This window comes from Mauremys mutica, chromosome 12 (genome assembly GCF_020497125.1).
Source record: "Mauremys mutica isolate MM-2020 ecotype Southern chromosome 12, ASM2049712v1, whole genome shotgun sequence".
In the NCBI taxonomy this organism is placed as follows: domain Eukaryota; kingdom Metazoa; phylum Chordata; order Testudines; family Geoemydidae; genus Mauremys; species Mauremys mutica.
Genome location: NC_059083.1, coordinates 22656650 through 22674399, shown reverse-complemented (window position 1 = coordinate 22674399; position 17750 = coordinate 22656650). Strand labels below are relative to the sequence as shown.

At 51.7% G+C, this 17750-nt stretch overlaps 1 protein-coding gene and 1 long non-coding RNA gene across 2 annotated transcripts in view; both read right to left on the bottom strand.

Moving 5' to 3' along the window:
• Positions 1–2234: 2234 nt before the first annotated feature.
• Positions 2235–17750, bottom strand: part of LOC123346628 (zinc finger protein RFP-like) — a gene marked incomplete at its 5' end in the record, with an annotated part of 42020 nt that continues 26504 nt past the window's right edge. The window contains 4 exons of the mRNA XM_044984106.1: positions 2235–2262; positions 2358–2380; positions 3819–4049; positions 4633–4728. Of these exons, the coding sequence (XP_044840041.1) occupies positions 2235–2262; positions 2358–2380; positions 3819–4049; positions 4633–4728 (378 nt within the window). The remainder of the gene's footprint in view (positions 2263–2357; positions 2381–3818; positions 4050–4632; positions 4729–17750) is intronic.
• Positions 7851–16459, bottom strand: LOC123344951. Its single transcript, XR_006572676.1, has 2 exons — positions 16343–16459; positions 7851–8305 (listed from the first exon to the last, which is right to left on the bottom strand). It is a non-coding gene; the product is annotated as an uncharacterized LOC123344951 (long non-coding RNA).

The window sequence follows — 17750 nt, the reverse complement described above, 5'->3', positions numbered from 1 at the left end:
CCTGCTTTGAGCATGAGGTTGGACTAGATACCTCCTGAGGCCCCTTCCAACCCTGATATTCTATGATACTCTAAACTGACCACCAAATTTAAGTTGCGTGTTTTTCCCGTCAGGTGAGGACTCTGGGGCAGGGCTGGGGATAAGGAACTTGGGGTGCAGACAGGCTGCCCCAGGGCTAGGGCCAAAGAGGACTCCCCTCCACCCTCCCTGGCAGCAGCAAGCTCCAGGGGAGGGACCCCTCCTCTCCCCCGCAGTTCACTGCACATGCTCCTAGGTCCCTCTCAGGTCCAGAAAGCCCACTCACCTCCCCTATGGTGGGTACCGGGCTGGGGGAGTTGCCATCATGTGTGGCCTCCCCTGCTGCCACCCCTCACCATAGCCTCACTGGGGATGGGGCTGCCCCTTGCCCAGCATGGTGCAGGAGTGGGGACTGCAGGGTGGTAGCTGGGGAGGGGCACAGTATCACAAAATTCACCTAAGCCCCAGCTGCACAGGTCTAGGAAGCTCCCCTCCCCAGTGGTGTAGCCAGGTTCTAACATCAGGGGGAGCGAACACATAAAAAAAGATGCCAGCCAACATATCCAATTACTAATCAGGTAGTTCTATAACAGGCTATAACAGGCTGCCCTGGACCCCATCACCCCCTGAAGCACAAGGTAGGGGTAGGCACCACCATGTTGTGCAACAAACACTTGACAAAATTACTGGACTTAGTGATGGACAATGCAGGCAGGTGGGTATTATGTCATTCAATCATTCAACCCATAAAATTGCACACATTTTGCCTCAGTGAAATTAAATATCCAGAGAATTACTGGGCCTGTGATGATGACCAGGGCTTGCTCACCTGTGGCTCAGGCTCCCCCTCCCTGTGCTGTGGAGGCACAGCCAGGCAGGTCTGCATTTGCAGGCAGGCACCCTGCCTCAGGTGCAGCTCCCATGGGCCCTGATAGCCACGAGACTGGGAGCCTCCCGGCCAATGGAATGGGCTGGGCTGGGGAGCGGAAGGCAAAGGGGGAGATTGTAGGGAGCTTTGGAGGAGGGGAGGCAGTGGGGGAGGGGAGTGGGCTGGCACAAAGGGGAGGGCTCTTTGGAGAGGAGTGACAGGGGCACAGGAGTCATTGGGAGTCTCTCGAGGGGGCAGAGGGTTGTGTGGGTCTCTGTGGGGCAGGGGGTTGTGATAGGCAGAGCCAGCTGCAACCTGGGTCTGCTCTGCGGGGGGTGTTGCTATAGTCCCCTCAGGAAGCTCCCCCCATCCTGTGTATTTTATACCAGCCCCGGGGTGCCCATTGCTGCTCCTTTCCCCGCCCACGGCTCCATCTGTCTGTCCCCACAACCCCCCAGCTGTGTCCATCTGTCTGTCCTCACAACTCCCCTGGCTGTGTCCTGGTGTGTGTCTGTCCCACAACCCCCAGCTGTGTCTGGCTGGCTGCCCCCACCACCCCCGGCTATGTCTGTCTGTCCCACAACCCCCCAGCTGTGTCTGTCTGTCCCCACCAACGCCCCCCCCCCCCCGACTGTGTCTTTGTGTCTCTCTGCCCCCACCACCCCCGGCTGTGTCTGTCTGCCCCACAACCCCCTGGCTGTGTCCTTGTGTCTGTCTCTCCCACAACCCGCCAGCTGTGTCTGGCTGGCTGCCCCCACCACCCCCAGCTGTGTCTGTCTGTCCCCATCCCCCCGCTGTGTGTGTCTGTCCCACAACCCCCTGGCTGTGTCTGTTTGTCCCCACCAAACCCCCCCTCCCCGGCTGTGTCCATGTGTCTGGCTGCCCCCACAGCTCACCAGCTGAGTCTGTCTGACAGGCACAGACCCTGCTGCTGCTCTGCCCAGGGCTCAGACGCTGCCGGTGGCTCGCTCCCCCTCCCTGCTGTGGAGGCGTGGCCAGGCAGCTCCGGCACCGCCCCCGGCAGCTCCCATTGGCTGGGGTTCCCGGCCAATGGGCTGTGAGCCCAGTTGCTGCTGGGGCCTCTGCCGGGAGCTGCTGCTGCGGTGAGAGCGCCCGGCATGGCAGCGCGGGGACCCCCCAAAGCACAGGGCCTGGGGCCCAAACATTGGTGGAGCTGGGCCCAGCTTTAGGATTATTGGTGGGGCCTGGGCCCCACGGGCCCATAGAACTCGCCGCCTATGCCCCAGGGATGTGACATCTCTACAAAATACTTGAGGTCAGTCTTTCCCACTGACTGGAGAATTCCAGAGTCTTCTGTACAAGAGTGAGCACCCCAGGATGGAGCTGATCAGAGAGATTTGTATCCAACATGGGATCTCCCCACACATTTTGCTGTAGAGCCCCGGGGAGATGTGGTGCTACCCTCATCAAGCTCTTTCCCAGCATTGTGGAATGCGAGGGAGCCACATACCTGCTCAAGGTGGTTCTGACGTCCTAGAGGAGAGCGAGACAAAAGAATTTCAGTCCTCTCTGACACACACAGGGAAGGGATTTAGGAAGTATGGGGGAAGAGCCCCTGCCCTGGCCCCAGAGCCATTGATTCCCTGAGCTAATGGGGCTTTTCCATCTTTCATATCCCTGAGACTCTGCTACGAATAATACTCACTCAGATGTCAGCAATGCACACGCCAAGTTACACTGAGATCTCCGACTACTGGATTCCAGTGCATATGATTCAGCAGCCCGCTCCCCCTTCTGTGGGGGTCTGGCAGTTTCGGTTTCCAATTGTCCCTCAGGGTGCTCAACCCCATGCCCCACCTTCACTCCAAACCTTTCCCCAATGCCACACCCCAACCCAACCCTTCCCACTCCCACTCAACCTCCACCCTGTCTCTTTCTCGCCTCCTCTTGTGAGCTGCCCTAAATATTAAGGAAAGAGTAACATAAAATACCTCCTTGCAGCTGTACTGAATCGCTTTACCTCTAAGGGGTTAAGAAGCTCAGATAACCTGGTTGGCTCCTGACAAGAAGGACCGATAAGGAAAGAAGCTACTTTCAAATTCGGTGGGTTGCGGGAGGTTTTGTTTGGGCTCTGTGTGTTTGTTCCCTCTCCTGATAGAGAGATAGACCAAGCAGGGACAACAGCTCCTGAAAACCTACCTGAAATGATCCATCTAAGATCACAAAAATTCTAACTAAGGCAAGGAAATGTGTTAGGTTATTTTTTTGTTTTAGCTTGTGAATTTTTCCTATGCTAAGAGGTAGTTTTATTCCTGTTTTTGTAACTGTGAAGCTGAGTCCAGAGGGGAGTCCTCTGTGTTTGAAATCTTTTTATTACCCTGTAAAGTTACCTTCCATCCTGATTTTGCAGGTGTGATTCTTGTACTTTTTTCTTTATAATAAAGTTCTTCTTTAAAGAACCGGATTGATTTTAGTGTCCTAAAGATAAAGGTCTGGTCTGTACTTACATTAAAGGCAATTGGTTGGTATATTATTCTCAAGCCTGCCCAGGAAAGGGGGTGAAGGGGTTTGGGGGATATTTTGGGGGAATAGGGATTCCAAGTGACCCATCTCTGATTTTTTGTTTAAATCACTTGGTGGTGGCAGCAAGGACAAGCAAAGGAATTTGTGCCTTGGGGAAGTTTTTAACCTAAGCTGATGGAATATAAGATTAGGGGGTCTTTCATGTGGGTCCCCACCTCTGTCCCCCAGAGTTCAAAGTGGGGATGGAATCCTAACATGAGCACACTCCCTCCCCGCTCCTCCCCCTCCCTCCCAGCATCTCCTGCACACTGTGGAACAGCTGATTGCAGCAGGCAGATGGTGCTGGAAGAAGGGGGAGGAGTTGATCGGCAGGGCTGAGGGTGGGTAGCACTGAGGGGGAGAGCTGGCTGTCCTGGAGCACCCACCTATGTTTCTCATTCAGTCTCACCTGTAGGAATTCACTTGCTGGCTTCTGACATTTCCCCTCCATCTCACTGATCAGCTCACTCAGACGGGAAATCTGCTTGGAGACTTTACTGACATTTTTATTCTGGATTCTCACAATCTCCTTGTCCAGCTTCTCCAGCTGGGCCAGCAGGAGTCGCTCTTGTTCCTCCAGGAACTGCCGCAGTTGATGAAATACAGACACAATCTTCTGCCTCTCGGTTTGTGTTTGTTTCTGTACGAAATAGGTCAAGGGCTGGTCAGGGACATGGATGGAGCCCAGGGTCATTTCATGGAGAGCTGAGTGTGCAGGAGGGTGATTTTCTTTGAAAATCCTCAGATTTCTGACATTTGACTCTACCCTGTGGGTACTAGGCAGGGGATTCTCTCACACCTTCCCTTTTGGCCCCTGTGTCCCTGTGAAAGGGATGTTTCCCTGTCAGTCATGGTCAGCATCTTCTGTTATTTATGGTCTGTGGAAATTCAGACCCAGAGCAGCAGGAGGCAGAACTCAGCACTACACTGACAGAGACGTCAGGGGAGTTAAAAGAAACAAATGTTTTAAAAATGCACAAAATGTCTAGACCCAGTGTACAAGCACTTCACAGGGACATTTGTGTGAATTCAGGCAAGCCACAAGGGCTACTCATCAACTGAAATGAAAGCTTAGGGCTTGTCTACACATGAATCTAACCCAGCAATTTGTGATCAGGAGAAACACACACAAGCCCATGTTCACGTAGGCCACACAGGAGTCTGCCTCCAGTCAGACCTCCCACTGCCAGTCCCACAGCTGGTTCATAACAACAGGCACCTACCAGATATTCCCGGCAATTCCTCTCTCCAGTCGTTTTCAATCCCAGCAGCTTTTCTCTCTCTTCCCTCAGAGTTTTCAAATGGGCCTGGATTCTTTCCTGAAGAAACAGAAATTATTTGGGAGGTTTCATCTGGATAGTTCAGAGGTGCTTGGAAGTGGGTGTTTTTCCACCTGAAACCCAAGATGACTGTGGTTCTAATTGCTTTGCGACATCAGGACCACCAAGGTGATGAAACCTCATTAATGGAAACTAGGAGCATGTTACATTGAGACTCGTTACCAATTCTGGTTCACTGTTTTTAGTAATTAGAAAGAGATCTCAATTATACCCATGCTTTACTGGTATTTGTGAATTGATTAATGGTACAGAGCATAACAGGGCACTGGAGTCGCAAGGGGGTGAATCAACAAACCTGTTTTTGAAGGTTTAACAAACAAAGGGATACAAATCCCAGAAGCCACCAGGGTTTCAATATGGGCTGGGATTCCAGCCCTGAAGCCCTCGGGCTGCACTGGTTGGGCAGAGCTGGTCTAAGCACCAGGGCAAAACTCGTGAGATGTCGGGAGGCCATTCATCTGGTTTGAAGCTGCACAGTCCAGTTTTGTGGAGCACTATCCCTGTCCGGTAGAGACCCAGCACTGGATGTGGCTTTGTCTGGTGCAAAAGAGAGAGCAGGAGACTGAGGTTGCAGGAGGACACCCGTGAGAGTGGGGGTGGGGCTGGGGTGGCACCTTCATGCAGAATGATGCAGGTGGGTGGTACGCTGGAAAAAACGGTGGTGGGATCCACACAGGGTGACTGATACTGGTGAGGACGGGCCCATGCAGGCAGGCGTGGGTATATCCGATGTTCTGGGGATGCCTCAGTGACCTCCCTAATTAGACATGATGCAGATTTGTACAAAGAATAGGTTGGGGTTTGCCCAAGTGCTGTCCTAACCCCTCTCCATGGCAATGCCCCCTGGGCAGGTACACCACAGTCCCATTCCCTGGTAAAGATCCCGGAAGCAGTGCATTCTGGGAGATTTCAAAAGGCTGCCTGGTGGGACTAATGGAACCACTCTGACTGGTCCTTGCCCACGTACACAACAGAGCAGGTCAGACTGGCACCGGTCAGCTCCAGCCTGGGGTTGGTTTTGCTACAACCCAGTGTAATCCCAGTGGTACTTGGCATGGACCTGAGCTGTCTGGAGCCCTTTTGTGTGCGGACTCAAGGTTCTCGGGGTCCCACGCAGTGTTTAGCCCCGTGAGCTCCTCTAGTGCAGGCCGGCAGCATCTGAGTTTAACCCCTCGTGGAGCAGCACAGGAGTTCAGAATCCCAGTGGGAAACGTCATTGCCCTGCAGGGCCTGGGACCTTTATCAAGGTCTTTTCCTCCTAATGGCCACACTTCATCACTGCTCAGTGCTGCTGGGGGTGGGCGGGGGAGGCAGCGTAGCCTAGTGGATAGAACATTGCACTTGGCCTTGGAAAAGTGGGGGTTTTATACACAGCTCTGCCACTGACCCACTAAGTGACTTTGGACAAGTCACTTCTCCTCACTGTGCCTGAGTTTCCCCTCCCATCCTTTGTCTGTCTTGTCCAGTTAGACTGTAAATGGCTCAGGGCAGGGATTGTCCCTCACTGGGTTTTGTGCAGGGCCCCCCACAATCGAGGTCAGAGCTCATCTGGGAGCTGTAGGGATGCAAATAACAATATTAAACACTGTGATCCAATCAGTAATAACAGACCCAGCTTGTAACTCCCCCTCTGCGAGCTGAAAGCAGCACTCTCACACAGACTGTCCTGCAGCTCTTGGGAATCCAGCACCACCTAGAATCAAACCTCTCTGATCATTTAACAGCTTCGGGGCTGTAGGAAGGTCCCATAGTTCACTGGTGGGAGCTGGGTTTGAAAAGGATTCAGCTGCTCAGAGGAAAAGCTTTCCCCTCCATCAGACAAATTTAAAATCTCCCTCTGTTGCTTTCCTTGTGAGGCTGGAGTATCGTTTATGTGTATATCCGCTTTCACGCAATGTAGGCTACACACAGCTGAACGATGCAGTTACCCCTGTGTCAGGCAAGGCCGCCAACAAGGGAGGCAAAAGGGGCTGCCACCCTGGGGTTCGGTGATTTAAAAGGGCCCGGGGCTCCTGGCAGCCGCTGCTGCTCCTGGAACAACAGTGGTGGCCAGAGCCCCAGGCCCTTTAAATCGCTGCTGGAGCCCCAGGTGATGTGGCCTGGGCAGTGCTGAAGGGCTGTCTGGGGTAGGCTAGCCCCAACCCTGCCCCTTCTCCCTGAGGCCCTGCCCCTTCTGGAGGCCTGGAGCTGCCCCTCCCCCCCTCCCCCCTGTCTTGCCCAGAGGCCTGGCAAGTCTGTCAGCAGCCCTAGTGTCCGGCAACTTGTGATGCCAATAACCTGTAATTAAAATCCAAAGTTATTACCCATGAGACTGAACAGCAACTCTGTATCTTGTGCTCCCGGACAGCTTGCTTGATGGGAACCACCGTGTGAGCTCTGTGAGCCCAGGACAGACGAGAAACCCGACAAATTGAACTTAGATCCTCTTCACACAGAACAGTTTCAGAGCCTCTTCCCGATGTTCCCCACACACCCTCTTCCCTCCTGCCCCCTGTGCAGCCTCTAAACTCAGCTGTTTCTATGGGGGCAGGACCCCAGCCCCTGAGCACCCCCAATCTCCCACTCACCCGCTAAGTGGGCAGAATGTGGGCCCAGCCCCCCATGGCCCCGGAGCACAGGGATGGCGCCCGGCCCCAGCCTGCCCCAGCCTAAAGCCCAGGCAGCCTGAGGAAGTGGCAGAAGCAGGGGAGATGCCTGGGGGCAGAGTGTGGGTGGGGCTACGCCTGGCAGTTTGGGAAGGCATTGCCTTGCCCTGCCTCTGGTACCCGCCGCCCATGCTGTCAGGGGTGTGGTGAGCGCAGCTCATGCCTTCCATGCCTGGCCTGGCAGCACCATGGACACATCTTGCTTCAGTCCTGTGTGTGAGGAAAGTGCCTCACATGGAGCTCTAGTGCCCATGTCTCCCTAATGACAGGCTGGGTGCCGGCCATCAGTGGCCAAGGCTCCCTGCACCTGCCCGGAGGAAGGAGACTGCAGGGCAGAGATTTAGGAGGATCCAGAGATCAGGGAGAAAATCTGGAAAATTAGGAGATTCTGTGGCTCTGAGAGACTGAGTCTGAAAAGGAAAGAATTGAATTAACGCGGATCCAGAGTGTGTCCTACCTTGTATTTCTGGGCAGCATCATCCATGAGAAGCACCGTGTGAGATCTGTGCTCCAGGGATCTCTCACAAACCACGCACACGGCTTCCCCGTCCTCTTCACAGAACAGATCCAAGGCTTTGCCGTGTCTCTCACACAGATTCTCTTTTCCTTGTTTGAAATCCATTTGTTTGATTTTTTCCACTATATTTGCTAGCTGATAATTACTCTGGAAAGCCCCTTTCCGGATTCGGGCTCTGCAGCTGGGGCAGCACAAGGGGTCAGAGTCCTGCTCTTCCCATGTCTCACAGTACTGAGAGATGCAGCCTCGGCAGAAGTTGTGCCCGCAGTGTATGGTGACTGGGTCCGTCAGATATTCCAGGCAGATGGGACAGTTGGTTTCCTCTTGGATTTCCCGTACAGGAATCCCTGAGGCCATGGCTGCTGTGATCTCTGGGCTTCTGTTCTCTCTGCTTCTGCTCCGGATCATAAATTTTTATGTAGATAGTGGAAAAATACAAATAAATAAATAACTAAAAGGTTAGTTTTTATTCCATTCCATTTGTTTTATGAAAGACATTCTTTTCAGTTGATTCATTAAAAAACAGAATTGTAAAAATGAAACAAAAATAATTTTGTTCAAAAGTAGTGATGAAAAATAATTTCCATGGGTTAACCATGCCTGCAGATTTGCTCATGAAAATGAGGCTTTTCACACGGCAGAGAACAATCTGTCTCAGAATATGTTACACTGCCTCTTTCACAGGCATGACATCAGACCTTTCCCCAACACAGAACCATAAATCACCCCTGCTATCCTCTATTCCAGGGGTCAGCAACCTTTCAGAAGTGGTGTGCTGAGTCTTCATTTATTCACTCTAATTTAAGGTTTTGCGTGCCAGTCATACTTTTTAACATTTTTAGAAGGTCTCTTTCTATAATATATAACTAAACTATTGTTATATGTAAAGTAAACAAGGTTTTTAAATGTTTAAGAAGCTTAATTTAAAATTAAATTAAAATGCAGAGCCCCCCGGACCGGTGGCCAGGACTCTGGCAGTGAGTGCGCCACTGAAAATCAGCTTGCGTGCCGCCTTTGGCACACGTGCCATAGGTTGCCTACCCCTGTTCTATTCTATAGCTCTGCAGCTACAAAAGATACAAGGCAACGTGAACTTGTCCATGGGATAACAATGTTACACTTGATACACACAATCAGTTCGGTACCAAAGTCCCCGTTTAAGATGCTTAAGTGTCAGTTTCAGAAACACTTAAATGCAGAAAATACCTAATGAATCCTATAGGTGCCTAAACTCACTCAGTGCAGTGGTGCCAGATCCAGGAGGGTCCAGGGGGGCCATGGTCTCTGCACTTTCTAATATGGGCACGAAGCAGCAGAGGCAGGGGCTGAAATTCGCAGTGGAGGAGCTGATCACGCCCTGCCCACTGTTCCTCCTCTCCCCCCCCACACCCCCCACAGGCCCTGTCCCCTGGCCAGGCTGGAAGCCAGAGCCGGGCTGTGGTAAGAGCTGCCCAGGGAGCCTGGGCTGCTCCTTTAATTAAGGAGTCTAAATTAAAAATGTCCCTTAAATCACTTACCTTAATTTTATCTGGACCCGGGGCACTATCTTTTTTAATCTCTCTTAAAACATTTCTAACTTCATCCACAGAGATCGGACTCATTAATATATCATTATCCGCCCTCTCCATGGCTGAAGGCCACCCCACTATATTCCCATGTCCAGCATTTCCTAAAATATCTATAAAATACTTTTCTATTTCATCCATAGGGATTTCACAGTTCACTTTATCTGGTTCTCCCATAATAACTCGGGCTAATCTTCTCCTATCTTTATGTCATAGGTTTATTCCCCACTTTGAACTTTAGCGTTCATAAGATGGGGACCTGCATGGACTCCTCTAAACTAAAATCCTAGTTAGATCTGGTTCTTGCTGCCACCAGTCAAGTTTTAAGTGTCTGACACACTCCCTGTTCCCCCAAAAACTTCCCCTGGGGAACACAGATCCAAACACCTTGAATCGCAACACAAAGGGAAATAATCCATTTCCCCCACCTTCTTCCCCCTCCCCTTGTCCTTGGGAGAGATACCTTGATTCAAACTCCTTGAATCAAACAAAGAGGGATTCACTTTTCCCCCTCCCCTTCCCTTGAAAATCCAAACAAGGGAAGAAATCACTCAGGTTCTAACAGAAAAGATTTTATTAAAGAAAGAAAAAAAAAGTACACTATCTCTGTATTACCAGGATGAAAAAATACAGGGTCTAACTTATAAGAACTGGAGAGACTTCCCCTCCCTCCTCCTCAGAATAATCAAAGTAACAACAAACAGAAATAAAGAATTTATCCAGCAACACACAATTGCAAATGCAGAAATAAAATTATAAGACTAATCCGCCTTTCTAATACTTACTATACTGAATAGAAGAAGATACTTAAGAAAACCTGGAGAGATGGAAAATATGTCTGGTCACCCTTAAATCCAAAGAGAGACAAAGACCCAAACAAAGAAACACAGACAACGACTTCCCTCCACAGAGATTTGAAATTATCTTGTCCCTTGACTGGTCCTCTGGTCAGGTGTTCATCAGGTTACTGAGCTTGTTAACCCTTTCCAGGTAAAAGAGACCTTAACCCTGATCTGTTTATTTATGACACTTTATTAAATAATTGCTGATAAAATTTATATTTTGCTTTTTTGGTTGCATACCTCCTAATCGCACTGGACTGCTTCTTCCTATCAATACCTACTCCCTTCCCTCTACCTTTGGTCCTCATCTCAACTTGTTTATCTCCGCCAAGATTCTTTCCATCTACTAATGAGAGACATATCTTCTCCAATTCAGTCCATCCAAATGTTTTAGTTGAATCCTCCTTAAGTAATTCTTCAATTTCTATCAGACTATTCATTATATCTTTACCCTCTCTACTTTGCTTTCCCCACTTACCGGTTAAACCCCTAGAATCCACTTCTGGATTCCTTTTTAATGATAAAATCTTTTCTCTCGGAGGAGGAACATCTAAAATACTTTCTATAATTTGTCCTACCTCAATTTCCTCCTCCTGAGCTATCTCTCACTTCTTCTTGGCTAACTCTCACCTTTTATCTGATATTTGTTTATTACTTTTTGTCTTTAATTCGCTTTCTATGCATTTATTTATATTTCTTTCCCCCATATATTTCTTCTCTAATAATACAAGTTGCTCAATTTCGTCCTCAGTCCATATACGGACTCAGGATGCGCCCTCTTTAATTTTACTCCTAACCCTCTCATTTATCCTTTGTTCATTCCTTATAGCCGGGTGTCGATGTCTACAATGCTGACTCAGGCCAGATTTAGTATGGAACGCAAGCCTACAGGCAAAACAGGTATGGCTCTTAGACGGGGTATCCACCTCCCTGGGCCTGCACTTTGGGTAGTGGCAAGCGATATTATGATATTGAGAAGTTTTGCCACACTTCTTGCACAACACACGTTTGGCCTTACTCCTATGTACAACATTGATATGTTTGGCCCATTTTAATGCCTGGGCTGCTGTCGGGAGCCCCATATCCTCCACCTGCCCCAAGGTGCAGGGACAAAGGTCAAGGGCTGCTCTCAGGCATCTTGGAGGCTGCCCAGGGCAGTGGAGTTGTAAGGATCAGGCCTTTTTCTGTAGCCATATTGTAAGGCCTGAAGCCTAAGGTCTTTGTCTGCAGCCAGATTAGAAGAGCAGCAGCCCTTAGCTGAGAAGCAGGAAGTCACATCCTCACATTCCATCTAAATGACATTCAAACAATATAATATCGGGCTGTTAAGAAGGAGGCCCTGTCCTAATGGCCCCCACTGTCACCAGATAAGGAAACAGACTTTAAGATGGTTAAAGACAACTTAGTTTGATAAGTAATTTCTTGTCAGACAGAATGCTATCAGTAGTTGTAGTTGTGAAATCCTCATTTCTTTATTGTTTTGTCTTTATGGTCCCCACTTCCCTATTGTTTGTCTGGAGGGTCTTTGTCTGGTTGTTTGATAGTTTTTGTTGTATAATTAATTTTGCTAGCTGTAAATCAGTTAAGGTGGTATGATTGGTTAGAGAATTTTCTTACACTATGTTAGGATTGGTTAGTAAAATGTTACTAAAATGATTGGTTAAGGTAGAGCTAAGCAGGACTCAGGTTTCACTCTATAAACTGGGGTCCAAAAGGAAGTTCTTTGGGGAGCCAACTCCAGGACACGGCCCCAAAGATCAGAGCTGCCAGACCTCAGCACCCTGCCAATGACACCGTGCAGAAACTGGAGTCCCCCAGATGGACCTGATCCTGACTGGCCATCAAGAAAAGTTCATCTGTCTTAGTGGGAGTGGGGAGCATTGTATGCTTAGCGTGTGCATTTTGTTTTGGTGATTGTTAATAAATAGAGGTTATGTAGGATATTACTCTGTAAGGCTCTTTCACTGGTAAAAGACTCCACACACCTGCAGAGTGTAAGGTTACGCCTGAGCCCTAGGAACGAGTGGATGCCCCTAGAGCGTGTGAGTAACAGAGAATTTTGTGAGGGTAACAGAGTGTCTGGGGCTCCCCACAGAAGCCCAGACTCCCGAGGTGGCTCTTACCACTGCTGAGCTCTGGTTTCTGGCCTGGGCAGCACCTCGGTGGCGGGAGGAGGAGCAGGGAATGGAACCAGGGTTCGGGTGCCAGTGACGCCCCCACTTCTGTACAGACTCCAGCACTCCTGACTGAGTGCCTCTGTCATTGGAATAAAAGTTCCCTCAGCACCTATGGTTTGTGCTCTGGGCACCTGCTCTGCTGTCTCCCTCCTGGCATCCAGGCTAAGCCCCAGAGTGATTCATAAACTCGGGAAAGACGGGCATTCGGCTGCCTAAGTCATGGGTGGGGCCACGGGCGGCTTGTGACCCTCTGGCTGGGGGAGGCTAGACCCCAGCCCCACCCCTTCTGGCCAAAGTGCCACCACTTCCAGGAGCCTGGAGCCTCCCCCCACCCCAGCTGCCAACACCCATCCCAGGCTGGCTAGTGCCCGCAGCACCACCCCCACCATACGCTGGGGCAGGCGGAAGTGCTGCAGCCCCCACCCTGAGCCCCTGGAGCCCAGCGGCTCTGCCAAAGGGGGGCCCTGGGAGGTGAAGTGTGGGTGGGGCCATGCCTGGCCATTTGGGGAAACTCAGCCTCCCCTACCCGCTGCCAATGGGTGGGGCCCCATCTGGTAGCCTCCTGTGAGTATGCCTAAAGGATCAGGCCTTGCAGGCAAGTTCACACAAAACACCTGGGGGCAGGGGGAAGATAAGAGAGGAGGAGCCTCCCTCATAACTTTTATCCCAGTACTTAGGGCACTCCCCTGAGATGTGGGACCCCTCTGCTTCAGGTCCCCCCAACTTCAACATGCTGGCTACACAGCTGTTTTAGAGCACTAATGCAAGCGCCAGTTTGTCAACCCAGGCGAGAGGCTCAGAGCCATGGACTGTGTAGACGTACGCCAAGGGCTTCTCTCTCCTCATTCTTTTTTTTTTTTAAATAGGAGTTTAGGCACCTAATTTGGGCTTTGAAGTTCATAGTGATTTTCTCATACCTAACACTTATACATGGTGCCCCAGACCAGAGCCCCCTCCTGTACCCTGAATCCCTTGTTTCTGGTTCCACACTAGAGCCTGCATCCCCAGCCAGAGGGCTTACCCCCTCCTGAGCACTGTGAGGGGGGCAGGGCCAGTGCAAGGATGTTTTGCACCCTAGGCGAGACTTCCACCTTGCACCCTCCCCCGTTCCCGAGCCCCCGTCCTGAGGCACCCCACCCCCCGCCCTGAGGGCCCACCCTATGGCAGCTCCCCACCCCCCACCCTGAGGCACCACCCACCACCCCAGCTCACCCGTGTTCCGTGCACGAGCACGGGTACCCCAAGCACACCGTCGCTGCTTCACTTCTCCTGCCTCCCACACTTGCAGCGCCAATCAGCTTAGGTGCCGCAAGCCTGGGAGGCGGGAGAAGTGAAGCAGCGATGGCGTGCTCAGGGAGGAGGCGGAGCAGGGGTGATCTGCGGCGGGGAGTTCCCCTGAGTGCCGCCCCTCCCTCCTTACTTGCTGCAGGCAGCCCTTCCCGCATTCCCCTGCCCCAGCTCCCTGTGACTAAATGCCGGCAGCGACCAAGTCAGACAAAGATCCGGCCGCTGTGGTCGCTGCCGAAGAAAATGCTGCCCCCCAAATGCTAGTGTCCTAGGTGACCGCCTAGGTCGCCTAAATGGTTACACCAGCCCTGGAGAAGGGGTTTGGGGTGCAAGCTCTGGGTGGGAGTTTGGGTGCAGTAGGGTGCAGGCTATGGAAGGAGTTTGGGTGAGGGGTGCAGGCTCTGACACACCCCCCGATTTAACCCCGGCTCCCACCCCCCACCCCCGATTTTTCCCCTGCAGCTCCTCTTCTGCTGCTACCTACAGTTGCTTGATCTCCCCTGGTCAGTACATTTCTGCCCCCTGCTCAGATCGTGACACTGCTCTGCTGCCAGACATGCCAACTTTCTAAATTCCCAAGGGGTGCTCGACCTCCCCTCTGTCCCAGGCCCTGACCCCACTCCATCCCTTCCCCAAAGGCCTCACTCCCAACCCGCTTCTTCCTTCCCCCACTCCACCCTGCCTCTTCCCGCCCCACTGAAATCCAGAAAACCTCTGCCTGGGGGCCTTTAACTCTACAGGCAGCTAAACTCACTCAACGCCGAGTTCATTTCTATGGTAAAATTCCCTAAGGTTCCTAAATTTCTGTTTCTGGGTCTGGGCACTGCTGCCTCACTAGGTGTCCAGACACCTGCCTCACATGTAAACCCCAGAAGGATCCTCCAAGCAGAAGACAGGCAGCAGAAAACCTGTGGGGCCCAACCCTGTAGAATCCAGAATGATGTCATAAAAATCCTGCTTTGGCTGAAGCCACACTTTCAGGTGAGAGACGATTCTGTGTGAAAAATGTCAACACGCTGTAATTATGGAGGTCTTTAGCTGCAGAGGAATAGAGATCTCTAATAGAGACTGTTCATGTTTTAAAGAAAACTATTTGGACTATTCAGTAAGGAAATATAATTTCCTCAATTCTCCTGTTTCATTTTCATTAAGCTAGAACAGAAATTATGTTGCTCAGAGGAAACAAATTGTCTCTCACATGGGGGAGCACGTTACTCGCTGTTATTCTGGTCTTACTCACAGAGATCCGAGCATTGATAACGTCCCTGTGCAGATGTATTGGTGAGTAACAATGGCACCTACCAGCAGTTCCTGCATTTTCCTTCTCCCCACTCTAGTTAAACACCATATTCTCATCTCCCTCTTTCTTTAAACTCCCCAAACAGACTCACATTTGATTCTAAGAGGAGAAAAGTTGCTCTGTGTTTTGGGGATTTTACATCAGGAACAAAATTGATCAAGATACTATGGGCCTAGAGAGTCACAGGAACAGCCCTGCAACCCACAAAGCTGAGTGAGGGGCCTAGACTCCCTATACAACATCCCTCTGGTCAGCATCTCCCATTGGCTGGCTTAGGCAGCTCCCTGCCTGGCACGCTGGCTTCTGTGTCACCCATTCTAAGGCACTTACATCTCCCCATAGCTCAGGCTTTGTGGCTCACAGTGTGGTTCCAGTGACTTTCCAGGCAGCTCCAATTTAGACCCAGTGACATTCAGCTTTGTAATACCTGAGCCCCTTCATGGATCCCGCTCTTTGTCTCCAACTCAGAAGGAGAGAACAAAATCTCCCAGCATGCAGCAGGCTCATGAGGCCGGGGGCCCTGCCTGCTTTTCCTGAGCCCAGATGGCCCCCAGGACTCCCAAGGGAAGGGTGAGCTAGTGAGAGGCACTGCAGTTAGGTTGGTCATTTTGTGCTACATGATCTGAACTCTCTTGTGCTTTATCTGGTTAACTGGGGCTGGGGAGACAGATTTCCTGCTTTCGTAATTATAAAGCATCCCCACTCTGAACTGACTTAACACACACAGAGCTGAGCTTTTAATAATAATAAATAAATAATAGTAATAAAAGAAGAAAGCAGCACTGGGCCAACCCTAGGTACCGCTGGGGAGCCGGGGGGCGCACAGGGGCTGCCGCTCGCATGCATCTGTTGCAGGAGCCCCACAGAGAACAGACCCAGCCCAGCCAGGACTCTGGCACCAGCCCAGCTGGGGGCATTTTCACCCTCATCCCACATCACCATCCTGTGCTTCTGACCCCCACCCCCCCCCGCATTGCCCTGCAGCCTGTGCCTGGGATGCACTTGGGCACACAGCTGGATGCCAGGGGGTGTGTGAAAAACATCACCGGATTCAGGGTAACCATAGGTGGGTTTTTTAAATAACTTCAGCAAAAAAAAATTTTCAAGTCACCCCTGCCAGGACCCCTCCGAAAATGTTTGAATTAGGCCGGGCCCTTCCTAAAGCCGGCCCTGACTGTAACTGCCAGGCGAGCAGGGCAAAGGCAGGTAAATCAACGCTGCAGCTACTGCTAGTCCCCCTCCCCCCAAACCACAACCCACCTGCAGGGAGCCAGCGGCAGACACGGGCTGGTGGTGAGCGCAGGATGGGACGGGGGGGGGCAGTCGGCAGCCCCCACGAACAAGTCAAGGCCCCCGCACCCGAGCCAGGCGCCCGCAGCAGCCACGTGGCGCCGCAGGAGGAACGGGGCCAGCAGCAGCGGAAGATCCCGAAAGCGAAACCAAAAATCGCGCAGGCGCAGTAACGCCCCTTTAAAGCTTTTTTTAAAGCCGATTGGGTAACCGGGAGCCAATCACGCTCTCGGGAGGGAAATTAAAAACCAACCAACCAAAAAGGCAGAAGCCCCGCCCCGAGGGGCGGCCCCAGAACCGGCAACATTCGCTGCACAAGAGAAGCCGCGCGAGGCCGGCCGGGCTCTGCCTTGGCAGCTCCTGCAGCAGCCGCCGGGTGTTTCCCTTCCTGGGACTGACTCGGCTGCTGCTGGGCGGGGAGGAGCCCCCGGGAACATTGCAGCCTGCAGGCGTTTGAGTGACATGTGCCCCAGGGCCCTGTGGCTGGGGGGCATCCACCTATCGCGGTGCCCCTGAAGGAGCAGAGTCTGTGTGTCTAAGGAGGGATTGTCAGAATTCACTGATCTCAGTGTCTATCACTGCCAGTTTTAAGCATTTTTTCCAAAATTTATTGAGTTAATTTTTCACAGTTTCACTGGTGCCACCCCACACACCATAGGTGCTGAGTTTTGGTTGTGCCGGTGGGTGCCCCATCCCGGCTCTGCCCCATTCCCGGAGGCCAAGCCCCCACTCCACCTCTTCCTGCCCCTGCTCTGCCCCCCTCCCCTTAGGTCACTGCCACCCCCCCAAGTGCCTCCCGCCTACTGCTCACTCCTTTATGCCCCCTCCTGTTTCAAGGGTGAGATGTGTGTGCCGGGGGGGGGGGGCTCAGCATCCCCCCCAAACTGACAATTTTCAGCATATTTATACACTTCCTTCATATTGTAGGTATTGAATGTGTGTATATCACTGGTATCCTAACAATGTCGTCATTAAAATAGTAGAACTACATCATTACATTACCATCAATTACAGAGTATTAGAATAATTACACTCAGATACAAGCTGCCTTCACTAACACCCAGTGGTGAGCTGGAGCCAGTTCTCACCGGTTTGCTGGAACCGGTTGTTAAATTTAGAAGCCCTTTTAGAACTGGTTGTCCTGTGCAGGACAACCGGTTTTAAAAGGACTTTTAAATTTAACGACCAGTAAAGCTCCGGCAGTTCCCCAGCCCCAGCTCACCTCTGCTCTGCTTCTCCCCTTCTCGCCCCACCCCCTGCTTTCTGCAAATCAGCTGTTCACATGGGAAACCTGGGAGGGGTGAGAAGCAAGCGGTGGTTTCGCGCTCAGGTCCAGGGAGATGGAGTGGAGGTGAGCTGCGGCGGCAGGCACGAGGAG